The sequence below is a fragment of the Nicotiana tomentosiformis genome, chromosome 7 (genome assembly GCF_000390325.3).
Source record: "Nicotiana tomentosiformis chromosome 7, ASM39032v3, whole genome shotgun sequence".
In the NCBI taxonomy this organism is placed as follows: Eukaryota; Viridiplantae; Streptophyta; class Magnoliopsida; order Solanales; family Solanaceae; genus Nicotiana; species Nicotiana tomentosiformis.
Genome location: NC_090818.1, coordinates 24,147,706 through 24,166,053, shown reverse-complemented (window position 1 = coordinate 24,166,053; position 18,348 = coordinate 24,147,706). Strand labels below are relative to the sequence as shown.

Below are 18,348 nucleotides of genomic sequence, written 5' to 3'. Positions count from 1 at the left end.
CGCTTGGATTATTATGGAGGAAGTAGAAGTCAATTATCATGTACATCTAATAAGTATTAGAATGTGAACATATGAGGCTGAGCAACAAAGGACAATAATTAAGGATCGATGGTGGTGGTATAATCGTAATCCAAAGGACAATGCAACTTCAAATTCATTACTCAAAGAATTGCATATCCGAGAAAGAAAAAAAGGTGAAAGTGTTTATACTTTTCACTATGAAGATGAACAAAGGCACAACATCAAGATGATTTGAGAAGAAAGTGTCAATAAAAATGGGTTCTACTTTCTTAAAATTGTTCATTCTTTAATTTTTATCCTTCTAATTTATGATATCTTGTTTCTACAAAAGTTAGTTATGTGTTTTCGTTATGTCAGGATCTCAAAATATATTTTTATTATATTATATGACATAATTAAACATAACATGTGGTTGGAGGTAAATTTCTGCTATTATATTCCTTTTACCAAATAAATCAGTGTGTTGGTATAGATTAGGTATTTAGGTACCGTTCATGAAAATATGTGCAGATTGTTTCCGAGGTTGTAATACATGAATTAAGCTTACATAAAATCTTGGAAATTATCTTGAGATCAATCTGAAAATAATATATTACATGTCACTTTGGATCAAGAAAGGTACATGCTTATGTTTATTCGATTAACTAAGGAACAAAATTTTGATTGTATGTTTAGGGGTTCAACACATTAGTTGAAATCCATTGGAAAAGATAGTTAAAATCCTGTTAAAATTTTGATTGTTCATCTCGGTAGCTTCAGATAATATCTAATTATCTCGACCGCAGCAAACAAGTCACCATATGATGATTCACATTAACTATTCATAAAAAATTTTACTTTATTCTTTCACGTAGAATTATTTAATCAAAGTTTTATCTTAATAATATGATATAATTTTATAATATCGTTTATTACATAAATAATATACATGTGCAACGTGTCGAGAAACTAGTGGCATGACAAGAGATAGTAGTTGAGCCTAATACATTAGGTCAGTATTAAGTTCATCTTCAAGTATTTGAAGTTGGTCAGTTTTCGTCACTAAATGCATCCTTAAGTTATATGTATTGTTTGTGCAGAAGGTGCATCAATGGTTTCAGAATCGCCCCTTCCACCATAATTATAATTTCCATCATCACTCATCCATGTTCAGGGGCGACCTACGTGGTGTTAAGTGGATTCATATGAACCCGATTCGTCGCTAAATTATATTGCTCGTGGTGGAGCCACATGCACTCAAGGGGTGTCAACCGACACCCCTGAGTTAGAAAATTACACTGTTTAGCTCGATAATTTTTTTAAAAAAAATGTATATATACTATATAATGATACCCCTTGACTTCTTGGTGAGTTTATTTCTTTATAATTTGACTCCCCTTAATGAAAATCATGGCTCCGCCACTGGCTCATATAGGTATATTCAATCTGCTTCCGAAAGAATTGTAATGACCCGACTTGTCATTTTGTGAATTAGCGTCTCGTTCAGCGACTTAAGGTCCCGAGCAGCCTTGTGATGTGTATTATGATTCAGGATTAAATTGAAAGAACAATTCTTATTTTTGAAGCTTAAACGAAAAGAGTTGACCAGAGTTTGACTTTTAAGCAAACGACTCGGGGATGGAATTTTGATGATTCCAATAGTTTCTTATGATGATTTTAGACTTAGGAGCTCGACCGGATATTGATTTGGAGGTCCGTAGATCATTTTGACGTAAATTGGCGAAAGTTGAAAAATAAAATTTAAAAGTTTGACCGAAAGTTGACTTTATCAATATCGGGGTCGAAATCCGATTTCGGAAGTTGGAATAGGTTTGTAATGTTATTTATGACTTGCGTGCAAAATTTGAAGTCAATCGGAGTTGTTTTGATATAAATCGGCATCGATTTCGGAATTTGGAAGTTCATAGTTCGTAGGCTTGAATTTGGGTTGCGATTTGTAGGATCGAGGTAGTTTTGATGTTGTTATTTGTGATTTGATGCCTTGAGTAAGTTCGTATTATGTTATGAGACTTGTTGGTATATTCGAACGGTGTCCCGAGTGGCTCGAGTGAGTTTTGGGGGTGGTTTGGACCACTTTTAGGCATTTTGGAACTGCTGCTAACTAGTGTCAGATGTGTGCTATGCAATCGCGGATGTCTGGTACGCGATCGCGGAGAGTAAAGTGCAATCCAGGCCTTGTGAATCACGATCGCGGGAGGAAGGGCCGCGATCGCGTAGAAGAAAATTCTGTTGCACTAACCCAACTTTGGAAGCTTATATCTTGCAATCTATAAGGAATTATGAGATGATATAAAAATGAAAGTTGTAGCCCTTTGTGTATAATTTTCAAAAAATCAAATCTTTTGTCATTTGGAATTGTGTAAAAAAGAGTTATAGTTAATATACTACAGGCTGTTTGGGAAGAGTTTGAAAATCGCGAAGAAGAAATTTCTGCTGCATAGGGCTTGTTAGGGAAGCTTATATCTCGCAATCTATAAGAAATTGGGAGATGATCAAAACATAAAAGTTGTAGATCTTGATATCTAATTTTTATAAAGTTAAATCATTTATCATTTTGAGTTATGTACAAAAAGTTATGGCTATTACACTACATGGTGTAGGAGAAGAGTTTTGGGAAGAGTTAATAGAATTTGTTCATCGCGATCGCGGGACAATGGCCACGATCGCATAGAGTAAAATTGTTCTGGAAAAATTTTGTTCTTCGCGATCACAAATAATTTCCTGCGATCGCGAAGGGTAAAACCCTGGATGGAATATATATTCGGGGGTTTGGTCATTTTCTTCATTTTTGAATTTTTGGAGCTCGGCTTTGGGCGATTCTGGAGGATTTTTTCATAAGCTTTATTGGGGTAAGTATTCTATATCCGCATTGACTTTTGGTGTACTTTTTAATATAAAATTTTAAGTTGACATTTTATTATCTGGAATTGTTTCCGATGAATTTTAATGAAGTTATATAATAAAATTTGGATAGATTTGAGCTGTCCGAAGGTCAATTCAAGCAATAAGTCTATTTTGAAATATCGGCTTAACTTCAAAAAGGTAAGTATCTTGCCTAACCTTGAGTGGAAAAAATTATCCTGTGAGCATTGAGTCTTATGTGAAAATTATGTAATTGAAAACTATGTACTTGAGGTGATGAGTATGTACTTGATTTATATGTGTAAATTATATCGGTTAAAGTTCGTAGACGCCCTTATGTATTAAATTGGAAATTGTTGGCACTTATTAAATTCTGTATTTGTCATCCCTCATTCCTTGTTTGCCGAGGTTATTTTTATATGATAATTTAGTGTGATTATCACTTTGATTTTTATGTGAAATACCGTGGTTAGTTGGGTTGACATTTCCTAGAAATAATTTCATTATGGATTCCTTATCTGTAAATAATTATTAAATAAGTTTAAAATGAGACATTAATATATATTATCAAAAAATTGTATTAAAGAAGGTCTTGTCTTATGCTGAGTTAAAGAAGGTCTTGAGATTTTATATACGATGTGTGGAGCCTTGGGCTATTTGCTGTGAAATTAATTAATTTTGTTGTATCTTTGGAGTTGGTCGTGGCATGTGGACATATTGTGATATGAATTGTTGTATTGTGTTGTCGTTTAAACACTCTCCTTGATGTTATTTATGCTTCCTACCTGACTTGTTAATGATATACATGTGCTTGGTAAGGAAGAGTGTAAAGCACGAAGGGTGATGTCGTGCCATTCGTATACATTAATATGCACGAAGGATAATGCCGTGCCATTTCATATACATTATCATGTGAGGGAGAGTGTAAATCATGAAGGGTGATGCCGTACCATTTCATATATATTATCATGTGGGGAAAAGTATAAAGCACGAAGGGTGATGCCTTGCCATTCATATACATTAATATGCACGAAGGATAATGTCGTGTCATTTCATATGCATTATAATGTGAGGATGAGAGTAAAAGCACGAAAGGTGGTGTCGTGCTATTATTTTTATATTATCATATGTTCATGGCACGAAGTGTGTTTCCGTGCAGGCGGGGACGAGATACATACATTATATTGTGATATCTTTTCGTAGTGTATACATTCATGCCTTTATCTTGAGCTGTTATTGTGCACCTATATTTTCTATGTGACTTGTAGTCGTTGTTGCTTCCTGTGTGCCTCCTACTTTATTCTTTTATTGTTATTGGCATTCCTCCCACCTAGTTGGTACTGTTATATGTATGCTCGGAGAGAAAGAGATAAATGCACGAAGGGTGTTGCCGTGCCAATTGATTTGATCTAATATATATATATATATATATTGGGTGAGAATGAGACAAGTGCACGAAGGTATTACCGTGCCATTCGATGGTATATGTTGAATATATTTTTCAGACCAGAAAAGTTAAATGAGGTGTCACATCCCAGTGGAACTCCAGTGCAGCTGTGATTGATTGATGTAGAGCACCACAGATTCTAAGCGAGAACCGAAAACGAAAACAATTGGCTCCTCATAGTATATAGGAAAAAGTAAGACCAGGAATACAACATGGCTATTGAGAAGATTATAGTCATTTTAGTTGTTCATTAAGTTACCAAAGTCCAAAGAGTAGCCAGCAAATATTGATGAAACAAAAGTAAACCAATTGAAGCCTGTGTTTGGTAGTTTCCTTTTCCTATGAAGGTAATCTAGTAGTTATCCTTTTCCATTCTTTTGCAGAAAACATGAATTACTAACACTTGCTGCTTGAGGATAAAAAAGAAAGAAGTTACTTTTGAAGAAGCTGCTGATAACGAATGAATTCGGGAAGGTTCAAAATGCTGCTCTAGCTGCAAGACACAGAAAGGATAAGAAAATGAGATTTCTCGGGCGAACTAGCTAAATAGTCAACTAGTGTTCAGCTTTATGATAATATATCGGGCACAAGAAAATACACTTGAGAGTTTATACCTCTGATTTAGAACTGGGGTGGAAGACAACTGCACAAGTTACCATGATAAACTCAGGCGAGGAACAATAGAAGCATCATATTGGGAAGTTCTCTCATTAAAGCTATAAACGAGAAGTAAAAGATGTATTTTTGGGAGAACCTGGATTCGTTTTTCATGCAACAGAACTTACCTCATGTTTACACGTCCTTCAGAGGAGTAAAATCATCATTGTCTTTTCAAGTATTCGCTTTTTGCCACAGTAAACTGAAGGTTTAAACTCTGACAACATCTGAAAGTAAATATCTGACATCATTACGTAAGCCAATAGAGGATTCTGATTAATGAATCTTGTAAAACGAACTTCAAACAATGAACTTATATAGAGCACGGGCAGAACTTCAAAAGTACTTCTTAACACAGACTAACAAGATTTCCTGCATGCTTGACATTACACATGAAAATTTTAGGACAACGAATATCAAAAGAACATGAAAAATGTAATTGTCAGAACTAAAATTTACACATGGTAACTAAATTGTCATGGATTCAGAATGCAATGTGTGAGAACAGTTCAATTTCCAGAAAGGTCTCACTGCTGAAAATGTCCGTAGAAAGAACAAGAAAAACAAAAAGCTACCCAGTCCTAGTCAATTTAGCGAGTTCTTTCGGTATGGTATTGTCTCAAAAAGCATAGAAACAAAAGGTCTTCTTTGTCTCTGTCTCTGATAATCATGAATAACATTTCACCAACACTACAAGACATAATTAACCCATCAAATGGTTGTACTAAAAAAAGAGATCTCTTTTGTTAAGAGATAAGCTGACTCCATCTCATCTCTCTACTATATATGTCAATATAATAGGTATGCGCACATCCACGCATAGCTTTTAAACATGCCTTGAACTTAATTAACTCAAATGTCACAAGTGAAAAACAAGACATACATAAAAGGTATATGAGATTTTTGATAAAATATAAAAAAGCGTATGAAAGAAAAAGGTACATAAGATAATAGAGGAAAAAAAGAACATTGACTAAACCTTTTAAAGGGAATCATAACATTTGTCTCTAAAATAAAATATAACAAGAAACATAACCTTGAGAACAATATGAGAAACATCCCTGCTGACTTTATAATAATACGAGGAATGGAAAATTGCAACATTAAGCTCACATAAGGTGACAAACACAACCAAGATACAATACTTTGAAGCAACTCAAGCAAGGATGTTGTAACTACTGTCTCTAACCTATAAATCTCTCTAAGATTATCAAGTACAGAGACTCTCACACTACAGCTGATTAGTTGTGGTTATTTTCAGCCAAATTCTCCTCCTTCTTTAATGTGGCTACCACCTTCTTCAATATGCTTTCTGTTGGTTCATGAGAGTTCTCTACGGCCTTGGCTGTAGCTTGCCATTTTTCCCCATGCTTCGGCTCTGCAGCAATGCACCTTTTCAATACATCATTCCTCTGCTCCTCTGTTCCATGCTGCTGTTCGAATTTCAAGTACAATGCCCAGAAATCACCAATATCTGGTGCAAGGGTCACTGCCCTGTTGAACCAATTTCTTGCTTTGTCTACTTTCCTCTCCTGCCAAAACAGCTTAGCCACAGCAACAATAACATGCGGATCATGATCACATTTCTTTAGAGCATCAGAGCTCTTAGTTTTTCTTTGAGGCCGAGGCGCCATCTCAATTGACGCAGCCCATAGAATGCCGCTGTTGGGGCACTCCTGCAATGCTTTAGCCATCAGCACATCAGCTTCCCTTTTGTATGCATGCCTAGCTTCAGCTCGCACAGCTGCAAGCCATAGCTCAGAGTTCTGAGGATTCTTCTTCCTGGCCATGGTCAGAACTGCTCGAGCTTTGCTCAGACCATTCATCTTCTCATCTAGAGACGCAAGGGACAGCCAAAGGGGTATACAATTGGGACAATTCTTAATGCCAGACTCATAGGCATCCTTTGCCTTGTCAGAATTACCAAGTCTCTCTTCCAACTGTCCCAACATCAACCAAAGTTTAAAAAATGAGGGGAAGCGCCTCAATGCGTCATCCAGCAATCTCCTCTCCTCGTCCACATTCCCGAGCTCTCTCTCCACAATGGCTGACTTCATCCAGACCCGTTCCAAGCCTCCCCTTTCACGTGCCTTAGCAAGAAGCTTCCTCGCCCTCTCTGTCTCACGGTTCTCAAACTCGAGCTTGAAAGCAGCAAGCCATATCTCCTCAGAATCAGGAATTGCAGCAAATGCTTCCTCCAGAATTGCTCGAGCTGCAGGAACATCACCAGCAAGCCACTTCTCCTTCGCACCCATCAACCATAGAACCTCAGCCTTTGGAATGTAAGTAACTGCTTTTCGAAGCAATGCATCAAGTGATTCCCTTGTGCCATGGCTTTTCTCGAGCTGTGCTGCTTTAAGCCAGATGCTTTTCTTAGTTCTAAATACAGTAAGAGCATGTGCATAAATGTATTTTGCCGTTTCGATGGAACCCCTTTTCTTGCACTCCTCAGCATCAGCAACCCAGGTCCTCTTCCTATCTTCTTCCTCGACACCAATCCCAACAGTGTTATTTATTATAGCCTGGCAAGTCCCAAGAGAACCGGCTCTTTCACATCCTTCGGCCTCCTTCATCCAAGCCTCCCTGTCAATCTCCAAACCTTCTCTCTGCAAAGCCCTGATTGCCCTTTCAATAATTTTCCCAACAGAAGCAGTATTCCCATTGGCTTCTTCCAGCCTAGCTGCAGTGATCCAGATGGCAGGCTCCTTAGGAAGCTTTTCTCTAGCCTTGTTAAGTACCTTCTTTGCGCTTTCATAAGTTTCCAACTTAGCAAGAGCAAGCCACAGTTCCACATGCAATGGACAGCATTCCACCGCCCTCTGAAGCAAAAGTCTAGCATCTTCCTCATTAGCCAACTCCACAACAGCTTTCCACAACCTCACCGAATCGGGGATATGCTCTAGACCTTTCCTCAACACACGGCTCTTATTCGCTGTATCTTCCTCCAACTTCGAGGCCTGCATCCACAATTTCACTGAATTAGGATTTGCTTTAACACCTTGAGCAATCACTGCCTTGGCCTCAAGAGGGCTCGCCAAACGACACGCCTCCAACCAAACATCCTCATTCTTAGGACACTCTTCACAACCTTTCATTATCAACTGCCTCGCTACCTGCATCTTTCCCGCAACCTCCTCCAGTCTAGCAGCTGCTATCCAACCAGGAGGATGCTTCGGATTTGTCTGAGTAACTGACTTAAGCAACAACCTAGCCTTCTTTATATCCGAAATCTCAGCATCGCTAGTAATCTTCATGCTCTTCAAATCAGTCAAGTATCCCTTAGGATCCACAACCGTTTGCCCAGTAACCGAGTCCAAAATCCTATCCAACCTCACCGATAACACGGTTCCTCTCCCTTCACCCACGGCAGTCAAATCAGCAACGGGCGTCTGAGCGGAAGGCGTATCCATGCCACCAACTATCCTGCTCCTCGGATCCAATGCACTTACATGCTCTTTCTCCTGCCTAGCCTTCTCCAAAAGTGTATCAGGAACAGGCACAAAACTCTCAAACCTCTTTTTCTTGTTTCGTAACGAGTAATCCCCGATTTCAGGTATACTATCCCACTCATCACTCGACAATGTATACAGTTTCCTCTTCAAATCAGCAAATTGTTCAGTAATCTTCGGGTTAGACGCTCGATACTTTTCAATCTCTTCCTTTAACCTGGCTTCTCTTCTATCTTTCCTCCTCGAATCCATTCTCTGATCAATAGCTTCCCAAATAGCATCAGCTTCTTTATCATCTTCATCATACTCAGCAGAAGCAAATAGCCCTACATCATTACCTTCAAATTCGTCGAATTTCTGGTTCTCATCGTAACCTTTTTCCTCATTATCATCCTCCTCATCTTCCTCTCCGGCACCACCCTTGCCGCGGCCGCGGCCAACGCCGCCAGCTGCCGGTGCAGCGCCACCAACAGCAGCAGCTGAACGATCAGGGAGGTCAGGAGCAGCACGGGCAGGCCCAATATCAGAACGGGTGGTGAAACCCGTGGCACCACGGCCCAATCCAGCAACATAATTCGGAGGCGGCCTTGTGTTTAGGAAATCGAGTCGGGCTTTTGGTGCCCCGGGTGCTTGCATACCTCCGAGGAGAGGAACGTGTAGGGTTAGAGTCGAATTAGGGAAAATTCCTAGATCGGATAACCGTACGTCGGTGTTCAGTAACCGCCGGCAGGAAAGAAAAAGACGCTGTTGGGTGGTTGGGATGTGGAAATTTTCATTGATTTTTAGGGTTAGGGTTTGTAGAGAAGTTATACAAGGATTAATGTCTAGGAATAGGGTTTTGTTATCGGGAAGATTGATAAAAACCATGGCTGTTGATGCGCAAAATGGTTACCCAGAAAACACAGTATTTAGAACAAAGATTTGTAGCTATATTCTGTTGAAAAGGGAAATTTGATTTGGATCGCAGGAAAGGGCAGTTTATTTATCAAATAGAAACAACGGAAAATCGATATGTTTCAATCGTTTAAAATTATGTTTGCATAAAAAAGAATTTAAAGGACAAATGGACAAAGTTAAAGGGATATTAGTGCATTTTATCATACTTTTAATACGAGTAGCATTTAACTTTTTATTGCGTAGAATTGAAAGAATGGTGTCAAAGACATTTGACCTTTAGTTATCCATGCTGTAAGTATTTTAACTTGTTTTTTATTTTATTAGTGTACTAAATTTGTTGTGAACAATTACATGTTCATCATTATAAATAATATTAAAAGTGAATATTCATATATTATAAAATATGTATTATACTCCATCCGTTTTAATTTATGTGAATTTGTTTGACTGGACACGTAGTTTAAGAAAAAATAAAGATTTTTACAATTTGTGGTCCTAAACAAGTTAAAAAGTGGTTCAGAGTATTTATGTGGTTATAAAAGCTTCTCATTAAGGCTAGAATTTAAAATTTAAGCTAAATTATTTCCAAATTTAGAAAATGGTCATTCTTTTTTAAACGGACAAAAAAAAATAGGTTCCTGGAACTGAGATAGTACTATATTTGGTGAGCAAGTTTTGGTTGAAGACCAATATAAATAGAAGACAATCTAATTAATAATTGACTAATTTAGTTAGGATCTAACTAGTTATTTGGTGACCGAGTATTTTCTTCCTATAAATAGGAAGATTCTCTTGCCATTTGCAAGATCATTAAGAAAAGATCTAGTATTAATTCTCTCTAAATTTTTCTTGTTTCACCTTTTTCTTATTATTCTATAAAAACATTATCAGCACAAAGTTTCTAACCACTTTCACTACCATTTTGATGTTTAGTTTCATTTTGTGTTTCAGGTATTATTTTATATACTTTGTGCTAATTCAATTTCTTATTGTCCTATGTTAAAAAGCATTTGGTTAATTAAGAATTAAAAAAAAAATTCTGTGATTTTAAATTTATGAATAATACTAAATAGTCCCCTTAACAATGGGTTGACTTTCACAATGATAAATAGCCAATTTCTTTTAAGTTAGTATTAAAAAACATAACATAAAAATGACTTGGTCTTCAAAGGATAGTTTCTGGAAAACTTTACTATTCTTAATCTTATTCTTAGTTTCTTTGTGGAAAAGATAAAAGTATTACCTATCTTTTGCTCAAGGACACGTTGAAAGAAACGACATATATTTTTGGTCATAACTGTTAGTCTAGACGGCTAGACCCTTAATTTCTATTAGTAACCTTGTTACAGTATTTGGTGTGACCTTATATAGTTTTATAATACTTTGTCCTGATTCTTTTTATAATATTTTATTATTTAATTTTTATTAATATAATTATTGTTATCTCTAACCATTGGGTCTTATTGATAGTTTCGCTCCGTCGAAATTATCAAACCTTTTAATTTATGACACTTAGACTCTAAAAAAAATTATTTATTATGGGTCTTTCATGCTAAAACTCACCTCCTACCTAAAGGCATTGGGAACACTATTATATAAGAAAATTAAGCATCAAACCAAGATAAAGCAAAGGGTATCACTTTCCTTCGTCATCATCTCGACGAAGACTTAAAGACAGAAATACTTGACCCTGAAAGATCTATTTAAATTATGAAGCAATATGAAGGAATAATGCAATTGTATTGTCAAGTGCTCGGTATGGTGGATTCACTTATGATTAAAAGATTTTAAAACCGTAAGTAAAAAAAATTTGATGTATTCAGGATAATTTCCTAACTTAAGCTATGTGAATGATAAGCACTTAATGGAAAAGACTCTTTTCACTTTTCATGCTACAAATATGGTATTGCAGTAACAATATCGTGAAAAGGGTTTAAAGAAAATATTCTAAATATATTGATCTCATGCCTCCTAGTGGTTGAGCAACATAATTACTAATTTAATAAAAAATTATGAAGCCCGTCCCACTCGAAATCTTTATTCAAATCAAATTCTATTCCCTTCGTGTTAATTTATGTGAACCTATTTCCTTTTAGTCTGTGCAAAAAAAAATGATCATTTCCACATTACTTTTATGTAATAATTTATAACCACACAAACATATGATATTGTCCAATCAAAAATCTTCTCATAAACATGAATAATCTTCTCCTTATCCTTCCCAGGGTCCAAGCTCTTCCAACAATGAGATGGGGCGAATTAAGAATATGTTTAAACAAATGATGAAGAATAATACTGACTCTGATGCTCAACTAGCCTCTCACAATACTTCAATTCGCAAAAATCTTTATTTTTTCTTAAATTTTGTGTCTAGTTAAATAGATTCACGTAAGTAGAGAACAATTGATCTTAAGTTCTAGTAATTTCTACCAAGGTGTAAAATTTGCAAATACTTATATCGTTTCAAAATACTACTTACTAATAAAAAAAAGAAATTTTACCTAAACTACACGTAAGGCTTGACAAAATCTACGTGGACAGATGCTTCATTTTCAAGGAGCAGCAAAGGGGAGACCTTTTCCACAGTGCACCGCTCTCTGCGTTTCATTCCATCTCAACAAACAAACATGCATTTCCATTTCCATTTGCATATAGAATAGAAACACACATTTTCACAGGGGACCTTTTCAAACACTTTGCAACAATGGAGAATTTCGATGGTGAAGAGATCCCGTCGACCACAAGTCCCTTTGACGATCACAACTACGACGGCTACGACGTTCATTCCCAGCGTTACGAGTTCGACGTTCCCTCCGCCGATGATGGCGGTGTTCCTCCGCCGGTTCCGTCTGATATAGACGATTTCTCCGCCGGCGAACAGCAGCAACATTACTACCATCATGATAACATGCAGTCGCCGGAGAATAATGACGAGTATCATGGTTCACCTTTTGAAACATCGGAGGATCATCGTCAAGGATCCGATGTGCAATCCAAGCCCTATGATCTCGGAACTGATACAGATGGCATTTTCTCCTCCGGTACTGATGGGCCGTTGCTTCCCGATCCTACCGAGATGCGTGAAGAAGGTGCTGCTTTTCGCGAATGGCGTCGGTCAGTTTTTAAAACTCTAAACTTTTGATCCTCGGATGATACATATCATTTGCCCATTACAATGTGTATGCGTATTTTTTGGGCTCAAATATACTGAATTATATTTGAGTTTTTTCCATTTTTGGTTTTCAAATTTTTTGGATTTGTGCTTGACTTAATTGCCTTAATACGCCTTTAGTTTTATGGAGTCCTTGTATGGCAAATATATAACCTTATCTCACAGTGGAATTAATAAATCAAGAGTCAAATGGACTCATTAAAGAGGTGGATCCAGCATATGAGCTGTCAAGGATTCGGAGTGTATGTATCTCGAGAAGAGTTTTTAAGTTCTTCACAATCATGGTGTAAAAGGTCACTTAAAATGTAATTGTAGGTAACTTTATTTAATAACTAACCTAGAAAAAATGTTAAATTATATTGATGGTGTAAAAAATTCATTACATTGTCCGTGTATATAACTTAAATCCTTTGAATAAATGTATATAGAACAATTCCTCTGAATATTGGATCTGCCTCTGAGCCTGATTCTCCTAGAAGATGCTGTCAAGTTGTTAGAAACCCAACATTCTAGTGTCATATATATAGATATGCACACAGTAAAAGATCCATATACTAAAGAGTAAAGCCCCCTTTTCATTAGCTGCATTTACACTGGACATCCTCTCATGTAGAATATGGATAATGCAACGATATGCCAGTGTGCTCTAACTGCAATGTATATTTAGTCCTTTTCATCCTTCGTACTGGTACAATTTCTCAGTTGATAACTGCTGATGAATGGGGTTAAACTGCAAGGGCGCTTGCTGTTGATAAATGATATGCATCGGGATTACATAGCTCAAGTTTGCAGGTGCATTAGGAAATAAATAACGTGGTTGCACTTTGGTATTTTATTCTGATATGATATAGCTGAGCATCTATCATTCATTGAGGAGCTATATCATCGTTAAAGATGCATGACGGTGCAAATTTATTTGACTTTATGCGGTTAGAGGAACTAGACTAGGTAATTAATGCTGCTCGCAATGCAATATGTTTTACGTGAAGTTAAAAGTGTCTAGGTTCTTGAGGATTATCTGAGGAAAACATTTAAATAGGCCTTCTGAAGTGCATTTGCTGTTTGATGATGTTTCTTTGTCAGGAAATATTCCTCAACCATGCATTATATATTAAGAGATTCCAGTTACTTTTAGCTCAGTAAATCCAAAGGTTGCAATCAATGTATTAAGTTTGTTTTCCATCTTCGTGGATTTGAATTATTACATTGATATGAGACACATCAGTAGTAAATCAAGTGAAAGACAGTGACTAATGAATCTATGGATTTAAATTATTTCTTCTTTTTTCATTCTTGAGTCACATTCGTCCAAAATCTCAAAAATTAGAGCAATGGTCTGCTGAGTTTACCAAAGATATCAACTTGAAATGGTGATTGTGTTTTTTTATTGGATATAAGAGAAAAATGCACTGGCAATTATTTGACTTTGTCATTTCGAAGTTTAGATTGTAAAATCTGCTGTTTTATGAGTAAACCTCAACCTAGTTATTACGAATTGTTAAGAATAAGTAATGGTGTTCTAGAGATATATTAGAAAGGAAGCATCAGGAGCAATTTGATTTGTGCTAACTCCTTTCAGTCCAGATGTTAAAAACACAGAATCATTCTGAGACTTGCTGGATGGTATCTGCAGTGATTACCATAATTGATTTTCTTTACCGCTCGATATGAGAACAAAAGAAAGTAACGACAGCTTCAAAACTTGCAGTAAAAGATTTCCAAGTAGAGCCAATAGCTTACTAAACTAAACTAATGTCATATTAATAATTTGTACCTAGAGTTTTGCATGTCTCTGGGGCATCTTTGGATCAGTCATTGTATGCAAGAAGCCAGTCATCGCAATAAGACCTCTGTCAGTTCAGGAAAAGGAGGGTATGGTAGTGGTGTTGGTGTAGTACAGCAGAAGACTAACTTTATCGTATATGATCTTCAGAGAAATTTAAATATCTAGCTCCCTATGTTTTGCACTCAGCTCTGATTTTCTCGTTGTTCTCCTTTTTGGCGATTAAGCGTTGAACAACAGTCTGTTTTCTTGGTCAATGTTATTATCATCGTCAATGATTGTGATTTTTGTTTTTTGTTTTTTTGGGGGGGGGGGGGGGGGGCAGATGACGACGGTCTGCTTCCGTGGTTAATGTTATTCTTATCATCGGCAATGATTGTGATTGTGTTGTTCTGTTTCTAAATGTCCTTTCTAGGATAAAATGTACACGTATTATGAATAGTTGCTTCCTCCCTCATTTCTCTCCTTTCCTCCCTCATTTCTCTCCTGTCACTAAGCTTTGTGTCCTCCTCTAATACACTGTTTCCACAATTAACTCAATAATTCAACTTTCAGCAGTTTTGAACACAATCAATAACAGTGTAGGAATCTTTTTCTTTTTTTTTTTCATTCGGTGAGATTTTCAGCGGGCTATGAATGATAAGTATAATTTTTTACTGAGAACACTGATGTTTAACTTACTTCTATGGTTAGCACTTCACATGATGTTAATTGGTCAAAATTTCGTCAGTTGCTTATTCAGTTGTGGATATTTAGCGAGGAACTACATTTGGGACCTCAAGGAGATTCGGATCAAATTCGGTTTCTTACAATGTTTATGAACGTATTACGCTATTTTACTTGATATACACCATGAGATGCATACTGATGCCAATTGCTTTAACATGCATACAATGCTTGCCAAGATCAAGCATATTTGCTATCTGATAGTCTCTCCTGTCTCTTTTGTGCAGCCAAAATGCCATTTATCTTGAGGAGAAGGAGAAGAAGGAGAAGGAAATGAGGAATCAGATTATTGCTGAAGCTGAGGAGTATATACGAGCATTTTATGAGAAACGGAAGCTCAATTGTGAGTCGAGCAAAGCTAATAACCGAGAAAGGGAGAAAGTAACTGCTTGCACTCAAACTTCTTATATGAAAAAACAGTAACTGATAGGAAATGACCATGCATGTGCTTTTGTGCAGTTGTACCTGGCCAACCAAGAGAAATTTCACAAAGAAGCTCACAAACAATACTTTAAAGCAATTGCAGAGATTATACCGCATGAGGTCCCTAATATTGAGAAGAGGCGAGGCAAGAAGGAGGAAGAGAGGAAGCCTTCAGTTGCAGTTATCCAGGGCCCAAAGCCTGGGAAACCCACTGACCTGTCTAGAATGCGCCAGCTTTTTCTCAAACTGAAGCAGAACCCTCCACCACATATGCTACCTCCTCCTGAGAAAGACAAGTATGGTAAGGATGGAAAGGAAGCAAAGGATGCCAAGGATGCGAAGGAAGGAAAGGATGCCAAGGACACGAAGGAAGGAAAGGATGCCAAAAATGAAAAGATTTCCACACCAAAGGAGGCTAAGGATGGCAAAAATGAGAAAATCGCGACCCCAAAGGTGGCTAAGGATGCCAAAAATGAGAAAAGTCCCATAGGAAAGGAAACTAATGATGCCAAGAACGGAGAAAATGCCACACAACAGGGATCTCCAGCTGCTGCTATTGACAAGGTTGTTTCACCAGCCAAGGATGTTGCACAACAAGGATCTCCAGGTGCTGCTATTGATAAGCTTGTTTCACCAGCCAAGGATGCTGCACAACAGGGATCTCCCGCTGCTGCTAGTGTTGGTACTCCAAAAGGACCAAAGGCCGATACACCAGCTTCGGCTGAAGGCGGTCAAGCTGCAGAAAGTGATTCTGCCTCAACTGCATAAACTAGTTCCTAGTAATGCCTCTTCACTTCTAGCGTAATTAATTCTTATTACACTGTTCTGGAGTTATTATCATTCATTCATTCTTTTTTCCTTGTTGCTTTATGTCTAGTTGCAAATAAGAGCGACTGGCCTTTGAGGACATATGTTCTGCAGCCAGGGGCTTTCTTCCTGATATGCTTCAGGCTTTTTTTTTTTTTTTTTCCTTGCTTAGACGCACGACCGGGATGAGTTTGTTGTTCCCTTTTCCTTATACAATTGGAAGCAGCTTTTGTAGCAGGAATTTCAGCTTGCTATTTGTGTGCTTTGAAGTTTTTCCTGGCTAGTTAATCTTTTAATTAAGGTTAAGAGACAGCAGACCTTAGGTTGAGCATTCTTCGGCGTTCTGTCGCATCCACACATGACACATTCTTTTCATTCGTCTAGTTTGTGAGTTTTTAAGTTGTTCTTTTTACGTTACTTGAACAGAAAGGGGGCATCTCGCAAGTTAGTCTCTTTATACCACAGCTATTTTAATTAGCCTTTTGTTTTAGAGAAAGCTTCTATGTTGTAATAATAATCAAAGAAAGCTATATGGTTTGATCTAGAACCCCTAAATCAGATTTTAATTAAACTATAATACCCTTTAAACCTGCTCATAGACAAGGAAAGAGAAGGTTAAAAAGGCCCAATGGTAATGAAATAAAGTCTTGTAAAATGAATTACTGACATTATTTTACTTTGATGGTCAAGCTTGTTGAGTCCCCCATCGGTGGGATGTGGATTTCCTCGGCTACTTATATGGTCTTGGACAATCCTCACTTCATTAGCTAGCTTTTGGAGTTGAGTTAGGTCTGAGTCTATTTATCAAGGTATCATAGTCAGACCCATCCCAATTTATTATTATCGAGGCTGGGCCCCCATTTATGTTGTTCATGCTCCAATTTGTAGGCCTGGGCGTGAGGGGGTGTTGAGTCTCACATCGGGGATGTGGATTTCCTGGACTCCTTATATGGTCTTGGGCAATCCTCACTTCACGAGCTAGCTTTTGGGGTTGAGTTTGGTCCGAGGTCCATTTATCAAAGCTTTTCAAAAATTTCTCAGTTTAATTGGTCTTTTGCAACTAAGAGTAGATCTAAATCATAGGTTTTGCGATGGTATTTCTATCTTAATTTTACATTTCTTGTAGTGTACCCTACTAAGTTTTTTCTATTTCCAAGTTCTAATTTAGGTCCAATATCGTTCCAGAAATTAGTTATTTTTTCATGAATAATCTGATATATTTGAGCATATCTTGTTCTTTGAGTTGTCGATTAACGCGAAAACGCAAAGTAGAACTCCACGTACTTGCATAGGACTGTAATTTTGTAGTTGGAACTGTGTTGGTGCAAAGTTCTTTCTCCATTGATAATTCTATTCTAACATAAGGTCAATGATACGATGGAATGATAAGCAGGTAGAGATACTAGTTGAGCCCAACACATCAGGTTAGTGTTATTTTCACTTTCCAGTATTTGAAGTTGGTCATATACTCTGTTCCCAGTTTCCATCTAATAATATACCTTGATCTACGTTTCTTCATTGAATGCACCCTTATGTTATTACTTTTAGCCCTTCCAATTCATACTCATATGTAGATGTACTGTTTGTGTGGAAGGTGATAGAGTTTAACTTTTATAAACTTATTTTGTAAAAGAACTTTTACACTATCAAATCATCTAAAATGATGATTATAGGTAATTGTCACAATAAGTGAGATAACAACCTGAAAAATAAGGTAGGTTATCCGCTTCAAAATTAAAATGCATTGATAGCATAATTTTTCTTTAGATAATGTATTGTATTCTTACCGACTTAAAGTCCACGTTAAGCCCTACTCCTAATAGTTTGATGTTGCAAGGACCAAAGAGTTGAATGTTTGTGCCCCTAGTTTGTCCATCTCTACATAAATGTTAAAGAGAAATCTTGAGAATCATAGCTAAGGGACCTCAGTGTGAATTCTCCTTTATCTTGGGAGGATTTGGGCACATGCCCATTCACATGTGTAGAACTGAGTGTCAGTTGAATCCAAATATGAAGTTAGAAGTAGTAACTGTTTTGTAATTGGGACCGCTTCCACGTGTGGACAAGATCATTCTTGTCAAGACTCCAAACTAAGTTCTTTACT

General features: G+C 37.1%; 2 protein-coding genes across 3 annotated transcripts; one reads left to right on the top strand and one right to left on the bottom strand.

The window, feature by feature from the left end:
- Nucleotides 1-5,938: 5,938 nt before the first annotated feature.
- On the bottom strand, nucleotides 5,939-9,459 carry LOC104088299 (protein STABILIZED1). The gene has a single exon (XM_009592958.4). The coding sequence runs from the start codon at nucleotides 9,301-9,303 to the stop codon at nucleotides 6,229-6,231; it is 3,075 nt and encodes a 1,024-aa protein (XP_009591253.1). The 5' UTR covers nucleotides 9,304-9,459; the 3' UTR covers nucleotides 5,939-6,228.
- A 2,320-nt stretch (nucleotides 9,460-11,779) lies between these two features.
- On the top strand, nucleotides 11,780-16,508 carry LOC104088292 (clathrin light chain 1). Of its 2 annotated transcripts, XM_018768087.3 has the most exons (4): nucleotides 11,780-12,447; nucleotides 15,242-15,395; nucleotides 15,474-16,216; nucleotides 16,326-16,508. In XM_018768087.3, exons 1-3 carry the CDS (start codon nucleotides 12,038-12,040, stop codon nucleotides 16,203-16,205), a joined length of 1,296 nt encoding a protein of 431 aa, XP_018623603.1. In that variant the 5' UTR covers nucleotides 11,780-12,037; the 3' UTR covers nucleotides 16,206-16,216; nucleotides 16,326-16,508. The 2 variants fall into 2 exon arrangements, with proteins under 2 accessions (XP_018623603.1, XP_009591244.1); XM_009592949.4 differs by having other exon boundaries at nucleotides 11,781-12,447; nucleotides 15,474-16,508.
- Nucleotides 16,509-18,348: the final 1,840 nt, after the last annotated feature.